The sequence below is a fragment of the Mustelus asterias genome, chromosome 12, assembly GCF_964213995.1.
Source record: "Mustelus asterias chromosome 12, sMusAst1.hap1.1, whole genome shotgun sequence".
Taxonomy (NCBI): Eukaryota; Metazoa; Chordata; class Chondrichthyes; order Carcharhiniformes; family Triakidae; genus Mustelus; species Mustelus asterias.
In genome coordinates, this window is record NC_135812.1 from 31,849,243 (window position 1) to 31,868,631 (window position 19,389).

General features: G+C 43.9%; 1 protein-coding gene across 13 annotated transcripts in view; it reads left to right on the plus strand.

Annotated features, from left to right (window-relative positions):
• auts2a (activator of transcription and developmental regulator AUTS2 a) overlaps positions 1 to 19,389 on the plus strand; it is a 1,221,519-nt gene that overhangs the window by 1,162,430 nt on the left and 39,700 nt on the right. For all 13 annotated transcript variants that reach the window (XM_078224989.1, XM_078224996.1, XM_078224993.1 and 10 more), the window contains 3 exons: positions 9,510 to 9,605; positions 14,952 to 15,023; positions 18,407 to 18,436. In XM_078224989.1, the coding sequence (XP_078081115.1) occupies positions 9,510 to 9,605; positions 14,952 to 15,023; positions 18,407 to 18,436 (198 nt within the window). The remainder of the gene's footprint in view (positions 1 to 9,509; positions 9,606 to 14,951; positions 15,024 to 18,406; positions 18,437 to 19,389) is intronic.

Genomic DNA, 19,389 nt, shown 5'->3' on the forward strand with positions numbered 1-19,389 from the left:
CACCCCCTTCTGTCTTGTTATTAAACCATTTCTATTTTTAGTTACTTTTCCAACTTATTTGACAAATAAAGCCGTCAGACTTTTATTAACTGAGGTTTTCAGAGATACAGCTCCTTGCTGAAACTGATGATTACTCTGCCCTCCAATTCAAGTGTTGTCACTAAATGATGAATCAGTGTATTGTGTAAAGCCACAAACTCTGCTGTTTGCCTTTTATTTCCTCTGTCATCGAAGTTTCCTCTTAGGTCTTTCTTGGGTCTCTCATGAGTCAGACAAATTTCAGTTGCCAGAAGTCAAATAAACATTCGCGGTAGACTCCAAGCTAAGATCATAATCTTTATATACTACTAACGTTTAACCCTTTGCTTACCAGCAAAGTCAGCATGTGCTCTTCTGGTCAACTAGTTAAAACTGTCAGTGGATCCACAGTGAAATAAACCCTAATTTTACAACAATCCTATTAAATATTACATCTGGGGAGGAGATGGCTATTATCACTAGACTATTAATCAAGAAACCCAGCTAATGTTCTGGGGACTCTGGTTCGAATCCTGTCACGGCAGATGGTGGAATTTGAATTCAATAAAAAAAATCTGGAATTAAGAATCTACTGATGACCATGAAACCATTGTCGATTGTCGGAAAAACCCACCTGGTTCACTAATGTCCTTTAGGGAAGGAAATCTGCTGTCCTTACCCGGTCTGGCTTACATGTGACCCCAGACCCACAGCAATGAGTCTCAATTGCCCTCTGAAATGGCTTAGCAAGCCACTCAGTAAGGACAACGAGGGATGGGCAATAAATGCTGGCCAGCCAGCGACGCCCATATCCCATGAATGAATTTTAAAAAAAATCATTTTCCATTACTTAAATGAGCACTTAAGATATCAGATTTTAAACTACCAAGGGTGGAAATTTCTTGTCCCGCATGCCATGGGAATCGTAGCAGGTGGGGGCGGACCATGCAAAGGTCCGTTGACCTCGGGGGTCGGGGGGGTGGAATTTCCGCCTTGGAGCAAGCGTGGCTGGAAAAATCCCACTCCAAGTGTCTAGAAACTCTGCTTCTGTGGTGACTCTCAGCTGTCAGTTTGCCTCAGTCTTAGGGTGGGTGTTCTTGCTTTGATCTCCAGCTGGGAGCCTTTGTTGGAAATTCTTATGCCTTGACATCAGCAATGCGGTTGACTCTCAACTGCGCTTGGGCAACTAGGGATGGGCAATAAATGCTGGCCAGTCAATCATGGCATCGGGCTTTGCTGCACTGCAGAGTGATAGGATTGGCACGGAAAGGACCATCGCTTCCTCCAGCACCTCCTGCAGCGCTGCAGTGCTGTAACCTCAATCGGTGCAGTCTGTCATCCAGTTCTGGCGTTCTGCCTTTGGGTGTCATGACAGCTTCAAGCCACCAGTTCCCCTTCAAAAGCTGCTGGTCCTCAACAACGTGCACCCTTTGCCTTGTGGGCTTTGCAAAGATGCTGACCTGACCACCAGTGTCTGCAGCATTCAAATTCCAGCACTGCTCCTTCTCCTTCCCGATGCCCACAGCCAGTGACACTAATTGAAATTCATGAATAGTAACTGATTAATAGTCTAAAATCAGATTGAAGATGGAGCTGTTTCAGTTCAGGACCAACAACAAGGGCGGCATTTTCCAGCCGTGCTCGCCCCAAGACCAAGGAAAATCCCGTCCAAGGACCTTTGCAAGGTCTGCAACCCCACCCCCTCCCACATCCCCAGCCCGCTACAATTCCCATGATGGGCAGGATGGCAAAATTCCTCCTCAAGTATCTTTTTAATGGAACGTTGGATACAGGCCGAAATGGGAAAAAAAAATGATTTGACCAAAATGTTTGCAATTTAATTTTTGAAGATCGATTAAGTGACTTAAAAATTGAAAGGGAGAGGAAAACAAAGCAAGAAAATCCCCAACTGAAGCCATATGATAATCTAATAAAATGGACATATTTAAATTCTGTAGTCTTTCAGTGATGAATAGCAAAGTAAGCCAGCATTTTCTATGCAGATTGATCTCAGCATGCTTCAATTGGAGGATAACAAACTTTTATACAACCTGAATGCTGAAGTTCCCTTGTGGATAAGTTCAGCGCCCAAGGTAAACATGATGTGGAGATGCCGGCGTTGGACTGGGGTAGGCACAGTAAGAAGTCCCACAACACCAAGTTAAAGTCCAACAGCTTTATTTGGTAGCACGAGCTTTTGGAGCACTGCCCTTCATCACCTGATGTTGCGAGACTTCTTACTAAGCTAAACCGGTCAGGAAGATCCCCAGTTGCTGCTAAATGTGTCTTGGATCACTATGATCTGGCCATGGGGAGGACTGGGGGGAGAAGAGGAATGTAGGGTAAGATTCATGCTGTTGATTGTTATTCAATGATTCTGTTGGAATCATTGGACAAAATTTTCCAGGCGTTCATGCCAAATCTCCGTTCACTGCAGCAGGGACCAGAAAATCCGGTTGGCGTGAATGGCTGGAGAATTCCAGCCATTATGTGTGTGGCTGCTGGATATGAGAAAGATGGTCTTCAACTGCATTCCCTGCTATGGTTGAATGACCTGACAACCAGTTGAATGAGGGACTGGAGGATCACTGACACCTGGGGCCTTGGTCACACACACTGAGGCTGGTTAGTGTCTGGAATGAGCTGCTCAAGGTAATAGTAGAGGCAGGTACAATTTTATCTTTAAAAAAGCATTTAGACATTTAGATGGGTATAGAGGGATATGGGCCAAATGCAGGCAATTGAGAAGAGCTTAGTGGTTAAAAAAAAACTGGGTGGCATGGACAAGTTGGGCCGAAGGGCCTGTTTCCATGCTGTAAGCCTCTGTGACTCTCTGTTGCAATGGCTTCAGAAAAGACAGGGAGGACATTGAAGAATACACATGTTCTGACATGTATGAGAAAATGGCATCAAGGAGAACTGCTAAACCATATTAATGTGGGTGGCCTCTTTCCATATACCTTTCAAAGCTCGCATTCCTGAGTGCAAACGAACAACTGGGCAAAAAGGATCAGTTGACTCGGAGGTATAATCCAGAATAGAGCCCTGACCCGTCCTTTACCCTGCACAGATTGAAGGCCACCAAAATACATATTTTTCTAAGGCTATTCTTATTTGCAAAGTTCTGCTGTTACAAAATATTTTCAAGTTTTGTTGTCCTGAATGAAGTTTGCAATGTTACCTTAAATCATTTGCAAATAAGATGGAGCTGGAATAAATTCTCGAGTTAAGTGGGGCTGACATGTTGCCTTCTTTATTCCTTTCTTGTAAGTGCAGCAAGAAGTATAAACTCCCACCTTGTGATTATGTGCTAACAGCATGGGCTTCACCCTAAGAAATGCATCCTCTCATGACAGGGCATCAGGATAATTAACCTATCAAGATAATTACTTTGCTGCCAAAAAAGAAAGAAGACATGGTGAATTCAGACTGCAGCTAAAGGACGGAACAATGGTGTAATAAAACCAAATTGACTTTGGAATGGTCCATTTGCACTGGAGCCAATTCAAATTGAGAGCAAGCCTCTGGAGGAGATGGTTTCCAACGCAACTTCAGTGCACCACCTGCTGCTCATCACTGAGTGCATTGTGCATTTTAATTCACACCAGAGCCTTTCCTTAAGAAACCACATCCTTTCCAATGATTTAAACAGCCTGGATATCAAAGGCGAATGAAAGCTCCCTTGGACTAATCACAACAGTCAGAAATGTAAAGGCCACAATCTATTAAATACAGTATGAGGGACTGAATCCAATCAAACTAACATTTTTTACTTGCATTCCTCCACAACTTTTGGCACCCAGTATGAATTTTTTAAAGAAACAAAATTAAACTTTGTGATTGCTGAAGTATTTTAATTGATTTGTTGAGTAAAACCGATGCCTGACGGCTTTGAACTGAGGCCTAAGAAGCCTCTGTAAAGCAGCAGGTATTCCTTATTAACACGCTTTCATTTGGTGTTATATTTAGTTTGGATGCTGAAGTGCAGGAGTTTGGAAGCCCAACTGTACGACTCTGATATAACCATCAGGCCGCATATTCAGTCTGATGTTTATAGTAAGACTAGACATTTTCAGTTTGGATTGAGAAACCAAGATAAATCACACATCATGGAATAGAGGCAAAGATACATTCAGTGAAATAACAGAAGTAGTTGTGAATATGTAGTAGGTCAGTGACCAGCTGTAAATAAGATAAGCTGATTAATGGTTTTGGTTTGTATGTGTCATCAGAACTTAGCTTTGAAGATGCCAACAGTGGTCAGGGGAAACCAAGGTTGGGTTTTAATAGTTCAGATTTAACCGAGAGAATGGAAACACTGAGGCAGTTGAAGACTTCCCAAGTCTGGAAGCTGTGGGGATTAGTGAGTCAGAGTCGGAGGACAATGTGGTGAGGCTTGATTTGAACATAAATGAGCGTTCAGGGAGGATTATATCCATACGTTGCTGAGGATGACAACAGCAGCCTGACCTGGCACAGACCAGGCTTTGACAGATGTTGGACAAAATTGCTAATGGCACATTGATTTGGAGTCTACGACAGCTGGACCTGCCCGAATTCCCATTTGTGTAAAGAGGGCTGTTGCTTGCCTGAGGTCACACTTAACGGACAGTGCTTCAAGGGTTCTGGATCATGGTTGTGAGCTGCTCTTTGACTGTGCTGCGATCACTGGTATTCACACAGCAGAGCTGCTTAGCCACTTCATTTTCAAATCTCTTGCATCTAAAGCTTTGCTTGGTCATTGGTGTGCTTCCATGCAGTGCACACACTCTGATACGTTGCTATTCAATTTGCAGAGCTTAAAAGTAGTAACAAAATTAAGCATGCTGTCAGGGGTCGAGGATAAATAAGCTGTGCAGGAAGTTTGCACGCTAGTGCTGTCAAACAGAGAACCATCCATAGGTGTGATTCACAGAATAATATAGGAAGGAATATTGGGCAGAATCCAGAACCTTTCTAACTTTCTGCAGACCCAACTACCTTTTGACTGATTTCCCCCCAGCCTTATGTACCTTAACTCTGAAGGATGAATGGATGGGGGCAGCACGGTGGCACAGTGGTTAGCACTGCTGCCTCGCAGTGCCAGGGGCCCGGGTTCGATTCCTGGCTTGGGTCACTGTCTGTTTGGAGTCTGCACATTCTCCCCGTATCTGCATGGGGTTTCCTCCGGTTTCATCCCACAGTCGAAAGATGTGCAAGTTAGGTCGATTGGCCATGCTAAATTGCCCTTAGTGTCAGGGGGACCAGCTAGGGTAAATACATGGGGTTATGAGGATAGGATCTGGGTGGGATTGTGGTCGGTGCAGACTCGATGGGCCAAATAGCCACCTTCTGCAATGTATGATTCTATGATTTCAATTTCATAAAATGGAACTCAGGAAAGGTGAGACATCCTTCTCCAAGAGTCAGGTATGTTTCCCAGTCTCCAGATGAGCAGAGGTCACTTGGCTGGAATGCTCTGTGTAGGCTTACCTTCCATTCGATGGTCCCCAAGTATAAGAAAAGTTACTTTTGTTTTTACATTTAGTTATTCTCCTCTACAAAATTCCATTTTCTCAAGCACTGTATACATCCATGCCTACTCGGACAATCAAGATATCAAATCAATAGTTAAAAAATTTACCTTTTGCTTGTCGTCATATTAACCCCAGAGATTACTGCAAATTGCAAAGATCATTTATTAAGGTGGAAAGATTCACACAAGTGTGGAATGTGATACTATAAAAAAACATACGAATTAGGAGCAGGAGTAGGCCACTTGGCCCCTCAGATCTCCTCCCCATTTAATAAGATCATGGCTAATCTAATTGTAACCTCAACCCCACATCCTACCTACCCCTGATAAACTTTCACCCCCTTGTTAATTAAGAATCTAACTCGCTCTGCCTTAAAAGTATTCAAAGACTCTGTTTCCACTACCTTTTGAGGAAGAGAGTTCCAGAGGGCTCACGAACCTCTGAGAAAAAAAGATTTCCTTCTGTCGTAAATGAGCGACTCCTTATTTTTAAACAGTGACCCCCCTAGTTCTAGATTCTCCAACAAGAGGAAACATCCTCTCCACATCCAGCCTGTCAAAATACCCCTCAGGATAGAACATAGAACAGTACAGCACAGAACAGGCCCTTCGGCCCACGATGTTGTGCCGAGCTTTATCTGAAACCAAGATCAAGCTATCCCACTCCCTATCATCCTGGTGTGCTCCATGTGCCTATCCAATAACCGCTTAAATGTTCCTAAAGTGTCTGACTCCAGGTTTCGGTCAAGTTGCCTCTTAATCTTCTAAACACGAGTGGATACAAACCTAACCCTGTCCGCCATATCCTCATCAGACAACCCGCCCATTATTGATTTTAATCTACAGATACATAAGGCCAGCTAGGGGAGTCTGTCAAAAAGTAGTTGAATCTGCATTTCTCTGAACTGCTTCCAACACATTTGCATCTTTCCTTAAATAAGGAGACCAATACTGTACACACTACTCCAGATGTGGTCTCAGCAATGCCCTGTACAACTGAAGCATAACCTCCCTACTTTTGTCATCAATTCTCCTTACAATAAACTGCAAATATTGACCAGTGTTTAGCAGCAGCAGACTAGAATTAATTGTTTTTTTTTAAATTTAGAAAAAAGTGAGTGGGCCTGAATTCATCTTTAGTTTCCTGAATGTTACATTGCCATAAGAACTTAATTTTACAAAGGAACTAAAACCAATTTTAGCAATCTCAGAAATGTGAGGTTTCAATCAGCTGAAGGTTTTGCATCTTGCATCCCGAAATAGGATCAAAAGGGAAGACTGTATCTGGTCAGAACAAAGCAATTCAAAGGGACAGCAGTATTGAATTGGGTTTTACTGGATTCCATCTTCCTGTGCTTACATCTGTTAAAAGTTAAGGAAATATCCACTTTCATTGTTACTGATGGAAGATTATTTTCAGCAAAGCCAATTCAAAAGTAACTTATACGAGAAAGTGCTTGGTTAGTTTTGTAGAGCATAACTTTAGTTGCTCCTTCAACGGAGGCTATGTATTCCACACTTTAAGTGGCTGTATCCTTCAGCAAACTGTGTGTAAGGTGGTATAAGATGTCATCACTGTCTGTAGCCAAGAATTTCTTTATTTGAATGCAGTCAAAATATTTGACTTAATTCCGTTACTACTTCTAAGCTTAATCCTCCATGCCAATAATCAGTAACAGCCACACATTTTCTTTACTGCTATTGCTGCTTTCCATTGCACTGCATCTATCTGCAGCATAACCTCCACAAGCTAGGCCTTATTCTCCAAGTTGCTTGAGCCTCACATTAATGATTTAAAACTAGGGCGAGTTCATCGAAACACATTTGATGCCTCCAAACTGACATGGTCATGGTTCTGAATTCCTGGTAGTTCCTGGGAATTCCTTGTATTGCAATAATATTTGTTGGAGCCCAAATTAAGTATCAAATTTAGTCGAAGTGTGTCGATTATCTGAGACATGTTTGCCTCAAGCTTCCAAGCGGTTGAAGTGTACAGGACATTAATTTGCCATGTGAACCTCACCACTGGACTAAGATTTATGGCCCAATCGCTGGCTGAACCTGTTCTGTTTATGTGCCTTATGTTCATTGCCCAACTGTCAGACCTGATTGGTTGGTAGCTGCACTAGATAACGAAAGAAGCAAAACTGAATAGCTTCCCCTCAGGTGGGGAAGGAAATTTTTTGAAAAGAGCCATTTTGTGGCATGACGGTTCTGGATAAATTCCCTTGCAGCTCACCTCATTGTATTTATTAAACCCACAAAATGCTTCACAAATGGGCAATCTCCATTGTCCTCTGTGAGGGGGGAAAAACATTGCGTGGAGACTGGTGTTTCCTTGCGGAGGAAGCACGTCAATCTATGGGAAGAGCTGTCATCCATCTCTTTTTGTAAATCTATTGCCTTCCCACAGAAAAGTCGTTTTCACAGAACCCTTGGAGCAAGTCATCTCATTGCCCGTGCAAATGCAATTCATGTCTGATTTATTAAGACTGAAGTCAGTCACCATTATGTAGTCCCTACTCTCAGCATAATGTCCATGCTCTTGATGTGTAGAAGTGATTCTTTTTAGGTGTGGTCCACATCGTAAAATCAAGGCACCAAAAAAAAATCACAGGTTCTTGCACTTCTCATTACAGCTATTGGTCGCTGGTAATGCTTGTGTATTGCTTCTTTGCTTCTGACAGGAAATGGTTACACCAGTATTCTGTAAACTGTACACACCGGGCTACAGATTCCTCAAGGCTGTTCTCCTGTATCAGGGGAATCCCAAAACATGTGCTGACGATTAAGCTTGGTTGCAAGGCTTAATAATTTCTGGCCATCATAAGCTATCAGGGGGCTGTAAAGGAGTCTTAATGACTGTGGTACTTGATCTATCATTAGGTTGGTGTGAGGCAGCCTTCCTTGTCAGTTAGTACAGGGAGGTTCCTGACCAACAATAAGGATTGTTCTTGATAACTTATAATTGGTTAAAAAAATACTTGCACTCTGCCAACTGGACAATTTCCACTTTGTTTTTGGAGGATGTTATAAATTTAAAGGAAATAAGTTTGAAAGGGCAAAAAATGAGCAAGAGATTAATAGCCACTCAATTTTGCAATGCATCTTCCTCCAAAAGAATTGGAATGCATTAATAATGGCGTGACTCAACAACATGACTGCAGATTTACAGGGTTGGCCCATTCGCTTATGCAGACACAGGCTTGAGAAAGAACATTGGCATTGCCGTAATTTAGTTTTAATGATCCTGGAGAAATTTTTGTCCAGCGTAATGGTAATCTTCCAGTTGGCGGAGGATAGAAGACAGTGTATATAAAATTAAAGCATGTCAATTTTGAGGGAGTATCTAGTTGGACGGAGCTAGTCGAGTTTCCTTTGCAGATTCCATTTAGATCTGGCCCGTTCGGCTTGAATTTGTATGTGTGGAGCACTGTTGAAATGGGACTCTATTCACATAAAAAGCGTATTAATTCCCTTGAAGAACCTATGCCAAGGTTTCCATGTGAAGAACTTGGTTGGCAGAGGAGGGTGTTGTGAGAGCTTTGATAAACACAGAACCCTTTTCAAGTTTGGAATGTTTTCTTGTGTTTGCTCTTATCACGCTGCCATTTTAACTGCCATTAGCAACAGGAGAGAAATGCAGTGACAGATCATCAAGTTTTTGCCCATGTTGTAGCAGCAGAAAAATAAGTAGGCCAGTAGAGGAGCTTGTGAGTTTTGGTGGTGCTGAATTTGAATTTGAGCCTTCAGGGGATGTGGCCGTTTCTTGTTTCAACATTCCTGCGAGCCTGGAAATGAATCTGTTGGATTGAAAATGCTGGTGAAACCAAATCCTGTTCCAGAGCTACCCTTCTAACCTAATTTTAAATTGCACAAGATGTAACAGGAGGGCTGCTGAAATGCATTGCTTGTTTTTCTTCACTTTATCATTGTAATCAGCAAACCTGAAACATTCCTCCTTTTCTTTCTGCAGTTGTTTCATTCATATCCTCCGTCCATGTCTGGAATTCCTCCCATGATTCCACCTACAGGTCCTTTTGGCTCTCTGCAAGGCGCATTTCAGCCTAAGGTAACCCGGAAATCCCTCTACCCAATTTTTCACTCCTATTTTTTGAAATGTCACTAATGGTCGCAGGTCTATGCTGGGAACTTCTGTCAGTTAGAATCTGATTTAAGGTTATCTTGACCCTCCAAACCTTGATCGAAGGGAAAGGGGATTTCCATCACCTGTTTGGAATGATGGCGAATCAGACCTGTGGCTAAAAGTAAATTCTTCAGACAACCCAGCAGGGAAAGATGTTTGCCGAATGCTCTCCCAGGTTTGCGAAGGAGAAAAACTGTTGCTATTTTTGTCACGTTGTTGTCACTCCAATCGACATTGAGCTCCTCATGCTTCACACGGAGAGGTTTATCTGGTGGATCACTTTCTGATGTTTGCTTTGATTAAATAATGTGAGTTTAAAATTAACTTCAGTTAGCTGGGATTTGAGACAGGGTTCTTCATGCCGTGGCACTGGGAGGGGAAAACCAATACGCAAACCTATTCAGAGATGAAGATAATCCCCTGTCAGATCCTCCCAGTGGAGTCGCCGCTCTTATTCCGACGTTCATGGTAACAAAAATTGCCTCACGTCTTTGAAACATTGACATGTGTGCACTAGCCTCAAAGACATGGAAACACAAGCTGTTGCTATCTTAAATTTATCTTAAATTGTCGCCTTTGTAATTGTATGACCATCGTGAGCAATTTGTTTGACCATCAGAATAAATCTACCTTTGGAATCCGAGAAAAAAGTATAAGGAGTTGGAGGAAATATCCCTTGCTTCAGAGAATTAAAGCCCAACTTAGAAGGAGTCCATTTTCCCATTGAGTCTGCATCAGTTCTTTTCTGACTACTTGCACAGTAAAGCAGGGAAAGGGTGTTGCACGGATTGAAATAGAATCATAGAACCCCTACAGTGCAGAAGGAGGCCAGTCGGCCCATCAAGCCTGCATTGACAACAATCCCACCCAGGCCTCATCCCCGTAACCCCACGTATTTACCCTATTAGTCCCCCTGACACTAAGGGACAATTTAGCATGGCCAATCCACCTAACCCGCATGTCTTTGGAGTGTGGGAGGAAACCGGAGCACCCGGAGGAAACCCACGTAGACATGGGGAGAATATGCAGACTCCGCATAGACACCAGAGGCCGGGATTGAACCCCAGTCCCTGACACTGTGAGGCAGCAGTGTTAACCACTGTGCCACCGTGCTGCCCTGAGAGAGACTAAATTCAAAAAGTTTTTGGAGTAGTCTTCTAAATATTTTCCACCCTTTACTGATTGGAAACAGCTTAAGTCACGTATGAAGTATGAAGCTGCTTGTTTTTTGCTCCGTGTGTCTGTTATGTAATTAAGCTGCTTGTGAATAAGTGTGATTATTAGCTTTATTCAGACTCCAGTATCTTCCATCTGTTGAAACAGACGGAGGGAGGAATGCGGTACATTGCTTTCATGACTTCCAGTGCGTCATGTCAGGGTAAAAAGAGTAATTGTTCACCCTGTGTCATGTTCCATTCACATCAGGAAACAGATTACAGAACTCACCTCGTCGGAGACACAGGTCTGCTTATGGAAATGACCTTTTTTACTGAGTAAAGTGTGTTGTGGAAAGGCCCAAATTGTAACAGTCACATCCAGTTAAGAAGATGATTTGTTTCAACGTGAGCTACCCGCAAAGAAACAGAATACAATTTTTTTTTTGCTGCACATCTGATGAAACCTCATTTAGACAAAGAATATGTGGAGAAACTGATTTATTTTATCACAGAAAGGTGTTGCTACTTGCATCTGGAAATGCCACGGGTCTTTCCAAGGCACTTTTGGGTTCACATTGAAGTATTTTGAAGCAAATGACACAGAACTCGGAATGAAGCAGAAATAGGCAGGCATTGCCCTACAGTCAGCTGTGGTTGTTCATGGAGCAATGTTGCCTGTCGTCATAGAGAGGAGAGTAACCCACAAAAGTTGCTGAGTAAGGATAACAGAGACATTAAAGAAAAGTGAAATTTGTTTATTAGTCACAAGCAGGCTTACATTAACACTGCAATGAAGTTAGTGTGAAAATCCCCTCGTCGCCACACCTGTTCGGATACACTGAGGGAGAATTTAGCACGGCCAGTGCACCTAACCAGCATGTCTTTTGGGCTGTGGGAGGAAACCCGGAACACCCGGGGGAAACCCACGTGGACACGGGGAGAACGTGCAGACTCTGCACAGACAGTGACTCAAGCCGGGAATTGAACCCGGGTCTCTGACGCTGTGAGGCAGCAGTGCTAACCACTGTGCCACCGTGTCGTATTGCAAAAATATCTAACCATGAAATATTAAAACTCTTACTCTGTGCACACGTCCTTTAAGAGTATCTTATGGTCATTTTCAGTCACCACTGCAAGTATTTTTTGATCATCATCAAATTTATTATAATTAATCCCTAATTTGTTCTGATCTACCCATTTAAAAAAAACGCTTATTCCCTGATTAGTTGATTCTAACATGCAACTGGCACCTGATTGCTAGTCCTGGCTTTAACCTTTTTGCTACAAAATAAACCTGTTGGACTTTAACCTGGTGTTGTTAAAACTCTTACTGTGTTTAACCTTTCCAAGCAGTCCTCCAAACCAGGTTAAAGTAAGCTGACTTTAACCTGGTGTTGTTAAAACTCTTACTGTGTTTAACCTTTCCAAGCAGTCCTCCAAACCAGGTTAAAGTAAATCAGCTGCTTTTAGAAGGTGGATTTTGAGATGTTCCACAGATTAATGTTACAGGCCTAAACCAGCAAAATAGTCCCAGCCCTGTCACCTCTTTCAAGTAACTTGAGGCCTACAGTAATTGAATTCCAGCAATTTATGACTGCCAGTTATGTTCTAACTTTAAACTGAGTGAGGTCAGATACATTGGGTGGAATTTTTCCAAAAAATTCGAAGGGCACAATCATACGGAAAAAAAGTGCCAAATGAATGAGGAAACGGGAGAGTTTCAGACCTGTTTTTTTGGGCGAGTTTGAAAAACTCTTTCACTTTTGTGGACAGAAGTGTGCTTCTCACCAGTTGGGAGGGGGTGCATAAGCTGACTGCTTGGGGCGTCATTGCACAGGCCCCCTGATCTCTCAGTGAAGAGGGAGACCACCTGCCACCCCCTCCCACCACTCTATGACAATGTAACCCTGCTTCCCCCCACCCCCCCCCCCAATCCCCATGGCAACACAGGTTACTATCCCGTTGGAGCATATCTTGCCTCAGCACCAAAGGTGAAATTAGTTTGTTCTCAAAAAATGCTCCGAAACTGAAATTTATCCATGTTGAGATAAGGTCGAAGCAGAATGTTAATGATCTAATTAGTGCCAAATAATATGGACATGATCTCCAGCCAGGGCATCTGCAGTGTATGAACAGTAAAACGTTACAGCCTTGCAATCAGTTTGGAGGAACTTAGGATTGAGATGCATTGTTGGGGCAGCATAGACAGAGCTTCGTGTTGTACCTGAGCTGATTTTATTGCTTGGTGTCTCAAAGAGGAAATATCACTGTTCTCTGTACTACTATCTCTCGCCTTCATTTATTCTCCTCTAAAACTTGCTGAAGTAATAATCTGCCTATTAAGATAACAGGAGTTTAAACAATAATAATTTGTAGTTATCTGGTGTCTTTCACACAGTAAAACATCCCAAGGCCCTTCATGGGAGTGTTATCGAAGAAATGTTGACAAGAGTCACATCCAATATCATAAGGTAGATGACCAAAAGGTTGGTCAAAGTGTTAGGTTGCAAGGCATGTCTTAAAGAAACAAAGCAAGGTCGAGAGGTTTAGGGAGGGAATTCCAGAACTTAGGCCCTTGGCAGCGGAAGGCACTGCCACCAGAGGTGGAGCAATTCAAATCTGTGATGCTCAAGAGGCCAGAATTGGAAACCATGTGAGGGGTATTTGAGAACAATAATGAGTATTTTAAAATCAAGACGTTGTTTAATCGGGAGCTGGGTTGTTAGATCAGTGAGCACAAGAATAGGTGAAAGGAACTTTGTGCACATCAGGACACAGCAGTGTTTTGATTCCTCCAGTTATGGAGGGTAGAAAGTAGGGGATTAATAGTCAAATCTAAGGGTAACGAAGAGATGGATGAGGGTTTCAGCAACAGAGGAGCTGAGAAGGTCCCCATTGAATAGAGTGCTGGTCCTCCTGCACTGCCACACGCACACACTCACACTCAGCTGCCAGGAGGCTGTCTGCATCGCCAGCCATTTTCCATTTGAGGAATTGAGGGTTTTAGTTGAAGAGAATGTGTTGACAGATTTGAAAGAGGGCATGCAACGTGAGGAGACAGAACTGTTAACAGTCTGGGGGGGGGGGGGGGGGTAGGAAGAGGATTTGTCCGCAATTTATTGGGATAGGGTTGAGGGAGTAGGATAGGATGTCAAGGGCAGGACGAGCTCAGAGAGAAAATGAAGAAAGACTGGAGAGAGAGACTAGAGAAAGGTGGGGGTTCAGCGTCACCGGGGAAGTCTGGGCTGCTGGAGTAGGAGAAGGGAGAGAAGTGGCAGGGGAGGCTGATCTGATGGTCTCAATCTTAGTGGCAAAGGAGTTCATGAGTTCCTCACACTTGTTGGAGGTGAACGTGGAGTAAATGAGAAAAAGGGGATTTAAGAAGACAGTTTATAGTGGAGAAAAGAAGCCAGGGGTTTGCTTGGTATTTTAAGATGATCCTGGAATACTAAGCAGTTTTAGCAGACAGGAGCGGGACCCAATTGTGTTTTACGTGGTCCAGCCAGGTATTGAATTGCTAAACACTTCTGTTCAAGTCTGTGTCCTTTGGACTCAAAGGGGTGGAGATGAGGACTGTACTGGAGGAATGGCCAGAGTGAGAGTGAGTAATGTGTTTTGCTTGGCGGGTGGGCAGAGCATCAACGGCAGGGGAGAGGGTGAGGGTGAGGGCAAGCAGATCGGCAGCTGTAGAAATGTGCTGAACGGAGGACCAAAGGTCAGACACTTGGGATTCTGTAAGTGCGGTTGTAAGTGAATTGGGAGAGTTTTATTCTGGGACAGAGGCAGATGGAAGTCGGCTTGGGAGGGGGAGATTCGAAAGGAGAGCGACCCAAGGAAGTGACCAGTGATTGACACGCAGAAGTATGATTGGTGTAACATGATTCACATCAAGAGCAGAATGATATTGCTTCTCATAACAGAGCTGTAAATAGCGAACAAAAGAAGAGGTGAGGAAAGTGTAATAAAAATCACCAGCTGCTGTTTCTGACTCAGAAAACGGCCCCTTCGCTCTCCGACAGTTACTGGCTTAAATTAAACATTTCACCTGCTCCACACAACTGTCAGGAATGGTTTATCTTTCCACATTAACTGGCTTTTCTATCTTCCTCCGCAGACCTCCAATCCTATTGATGTGGCAGGAAGGCCCGGGGCTGTCCCCCATACCCTGCTGCAGAAGGACCCCAGGGTAAATGTCTTGATTTCTACAAAAGCTGCCTTTTTGTAATCCTTTTTTTAATTGGTACAGTAACCTCGGATAACCCACTACTCTCTCATGTCTGCCATATTGCCATGCCATGTGTTAAAATAGGCTTTAATTGCACAATTAAACCAGGAAGCTGTATGTGTTGGGGGTGGAAATATTTACACGAGTGTTTATTGTAGTCATTTATTACCCCCCCCCCCCCCCCCCCCCCCCCCCCACATCCTGCCTTTGGGAGACGTGGGTACAAAGTTCAGAAGTGCAGCAAATATTTAAGGAATTTTAGGCCGTTCGCAAAAATGCTGACGGTTTTCAAAAGGGTATGGGATAATTACATAATTATTTATTACAGTCTGGAAAGCACTGCCTGAAAGACAGTACCTTTCAAAAGCGAATTCGGTGAATCCACGAAAAGATCAGCCATGATCTTATTGAATGGCGGAGCAGGCTCGAGGGGCTAGATGACCTTCTCCTGCTCCTAGTTCTTATGTCCTGATACAGTTCTGTCAAAAAGCCAGCACAGGTACAATGGGCCAAATGGACTCCTTTTGTGCTGTAAAATTCTATGATTTTATAAGTGTTGGAAAAGCAAAAATGTAAATGATGTGAGCAAAAAGCTCAAAAATTGGGGTTAAAGAGTTAGTATTGGCAGTGCCATGATAGGTGGAATGGCGTTCTTCTGTGCTGTGAGTTCCTTTTTTATATAGAGGCAGAGGAACAATATAAATATTGAGACAATTGAAAAGGTGGGTGTCTCGTATTGGCAGCAGTATCCATATGTTAGGTGTCCCCAATCTCCAGTATTACTGATTAAGAATGGGCACGCATACATTGTAATGATCACATTGTAAAATTCTGCAGAATGCAATCAGTGTTATGGGCTGAATAATATGGTGGGGTGATGGGGTAGGAGCTGGGTGGGTGGCCCCGGGAGCAAGCCAGCATGGAGCCGACACCACACTACCTGCCCCACAGCCATAAATGCTGTGGGTGGTCATAAGAAGGATCAGGTGGGACTTCTGCCCCTCGCTGGGGAGGAAGTCCTGCCCCCTGGCAGCTCCATCAATCCCGGCAGGGCCAAGGCTACTGTCCTGACTGCAACAGGAAGGTGAATAATGGATCCCTGAAGCGGGCAATTCCAAAGTCTGGGACAGGAAGGATGATCAGATTGGCGGTGGGGGAGAGGGGGTTGAGATTAAAGCTTAAGGAGGAAAGGCGAAATGGGGGATTCCACCTTAAAGGGGTCGCTCCCCACAACACCCCCACCCTGCCCCACAAAGGGCAGCCCCCGAAGATCAAACACTCTCTTCTTTCCCATCCTTTGAATGTCCTATTTGAAAAATTTGGCAGCCCACTAGTGCCTGGCTGTCCACGCAAAATGTTCTATGGTGTGGGCAGCATATTATCAAGAGTCAATTGAATTAGCAACAAACCTAATTGAACCTTGATTACTTATTTAGATTTACAGCTCGGCTGTTGATTCCCCCCCTCCCGTATTATGGGGGTTGGTGGTAAAATGGACCCTCCCTATTTTACATTCCTCTCTGCCAGAAACCCACCCAGAAGGACACGAAATGCAGCCCGACATCTTGTGTCTTAACTTCACTGTTATTCTGCCTAAAGGTGAAGTAGATGCCCGTGTTCTACAGTTTTGCTAGTTCTGGAGCGCAAGTCTTCAGTACTGTGGCTGGGATCTGGTCAGGGCCCATAACTTTTTCTGTATCCAGTGACTTCAGCCTATTCTTAATATCATTTGGAGTGAGTAGGAGGCAGGCATCCGTGATGTTGGGGACCTCAGGAAGAGGACCATCCATTTGGTAATTCTGGCTGAAGGTGCTGTTTTTTATGCTGATATGCTGGGCTGCCCATTGTTGAAGATGGGGATATTTTTGGAGGCTCTGCCTTCTGTCAGTTGTTGAATTGTCCACCACTGTTCATGACTGGAGATGGCAGGACTGCAGAGCTCTGAAGAGTTTCCTGATCGGCAACTCTGTTTGGTGGAGGTGTCCTTGGATGGCCTGGTGGTACAGTGGTTAGCACTGCTGCCTCACAGCACCAGGGACCCAGGTTCGATTCCTGGCTTGGGTCACTGTCTGTGCGGAGTCTGCACGTTCTCCCTATGTCTGTGTAGGTTTCCTCCCACAGTCCAAAGATGTGTAGGTTAGGTTAATTGGCCATGTTAAATTGACCTTAGTGTCAGGGGATTAACAGGGTAACTATGTGGGGTTACAGGAATAGGGCCTGGGTGGGATTGTGGTCAGTGCAGACTCGATGGCCGAATGGCCTCCTTCTGCACTGCAGGGATTCTGTGATTCTATTTTATGATTCGATGATATCCGCTCTGAAACTGACTTTTGTTTGAATCGTTGCATCCCTATTCCTGCAGTTACTACTTACCATGCAGTAATGTTCTAACTTTTCCCCCTCCATTGTGTTCACTTGCTCTGCACAACCCAGTGAGGCCTCATTGTTGTGGGGAGTAGCCGAAAATTCTCCAGCTTTTCCTCAGCACTTCGCCCCGACACTAAAGTTTATTTATTTATTAGTCACAAGTAAGGCTTACATTAACACCGCAATAAAGTTACTGTGAAATTCTCCTAGTCGCCACAGTCCAGCGCCTGTTCGAATCAATGCACCTAACCAGCATGTCTTTCAGACTGTGGGAGGAAACCGGAGCGCCCGGAGGAAACCCACGCAGACACGGGAAGAACACTGTGCAGACTCCACGCAGACAGTAACCCAAGCCGGGAATCGAACCCGGGTCTCTGTCGCTGTGAAGCAGCAGTGCTAACCACTGTGCCACCGTGCCGCCCACACTGGGACCTGTCCTTCACTCAGATTTCCATTTGGCTGTCAAATTTGACACTTATAATGATGGAAATTTAAACGTATGTTGATCAACTCGAGGGACAAGTACTGGATCTGTGCGCATGATTTTAAAACGTATGTCGTCTGGCGGTGGTGTGTTCGCCAGAAGTTGGCATTACTCCTGACTGTGCCAAAGTGAAAAAGGTTGAAAGAGTAATGGTTAAAAGAACTCGGTCATCCTATTTAATCAGATCCAAATGCTCAAAGGAATTAATCGCAAAGGATGGGGGTCACACTTTTAAGAATTATTTTCTGTGTTCAAAAGAAATCTGATTCTCTGGTCATAAGCCTGAAGCCTTCTCTATTCCATAGATTATTAACAAGGAACAGAAGGTCAGACAAATGTATAAAATTTTGCTGATTATTTTTGCTACTAATGTTTCATCTGAAAGTAAAATGTTAACATTTTAAATTACCGACTAACGAGGCAATAGAAATTGCAATTATTGTCGTGCTTTGACTGACAGGCGTGTAACCAAGCTGTCATTCTTTATTCGCAGTTGACAGATCCATTCAGGCCGATGCTGAGGGTAAGAATTATTCCTCTGAAATTATAATCTGTCTGTGTGCTCCCTCTGGTATGGAAAGATAAGTGAATGATTAAGAAATTATATCTTATTAAAGCGTCAAAGTCCTCTCGAGCAAGATCGTTTTCAAACGTTTGGACAGGCTGCGTAACTTAGTCCTGTGTCTTTGTTGCCAAGTGGCAGGGCAGATATGGGAGGAAGAGTCAGCAGCAGGCTCCACACGCAAAGCAGTGTTCACCTTGAAATTAGGCAATATTGGGCACTGGGTTGGCTGGTTTCAACCGGGACATTATATTTGAACTCTAAGGAGAGGTAATATTGACCCTGCCGCCAAGCTCATGCTGAAGAACACATGCGTGGCTATCCGATGAATACGCAAGTGTTTGGTTGTGCTTCTCCCTACACATTCCGGATGGAAAACCCCACAGAATCTGTGAAATAACCTAAAGCGCTCCCTGTCAAGGCTTTAAACGTGGATTGCAGTACTTAAAGTTTATTTATTAGTCACAAGTAAGGCTTACATTAACACTGCAATGAAGTTACTGTGAAGTTCCCCTGGTCGCCACACTCCGGCGCCTGTTCGGACCAATGCACCTAACCAGCACGTCTTCCGGACTGTGGGAGGAAACCGGAGCACCCGGAAGAAACCCACGCAAACACGGGGAGAACGTGCAAACTCCACACAGACAGTGACCTAAGCTGGGAATCGAACCTGGCGCTGTGAGGCAGCAGTGCTAACCACTGTGCCACCTTGGATGAAACCTCGGCAAGGAATAGGCAGCCTTTGAAGAAATCGGTGGAAATTGGAGAGGGTAAACGAATTTGTGTTGAAAAAAGATACTTGAACAGGGCGCAATATTTGTAGGTCCTGATAGAATCCCACTAATATGGTCTGTTTAACAACCGAACCATTCAATGTTTCAGGATTATTAACTCTTAGAGATCTGAATGTTTCC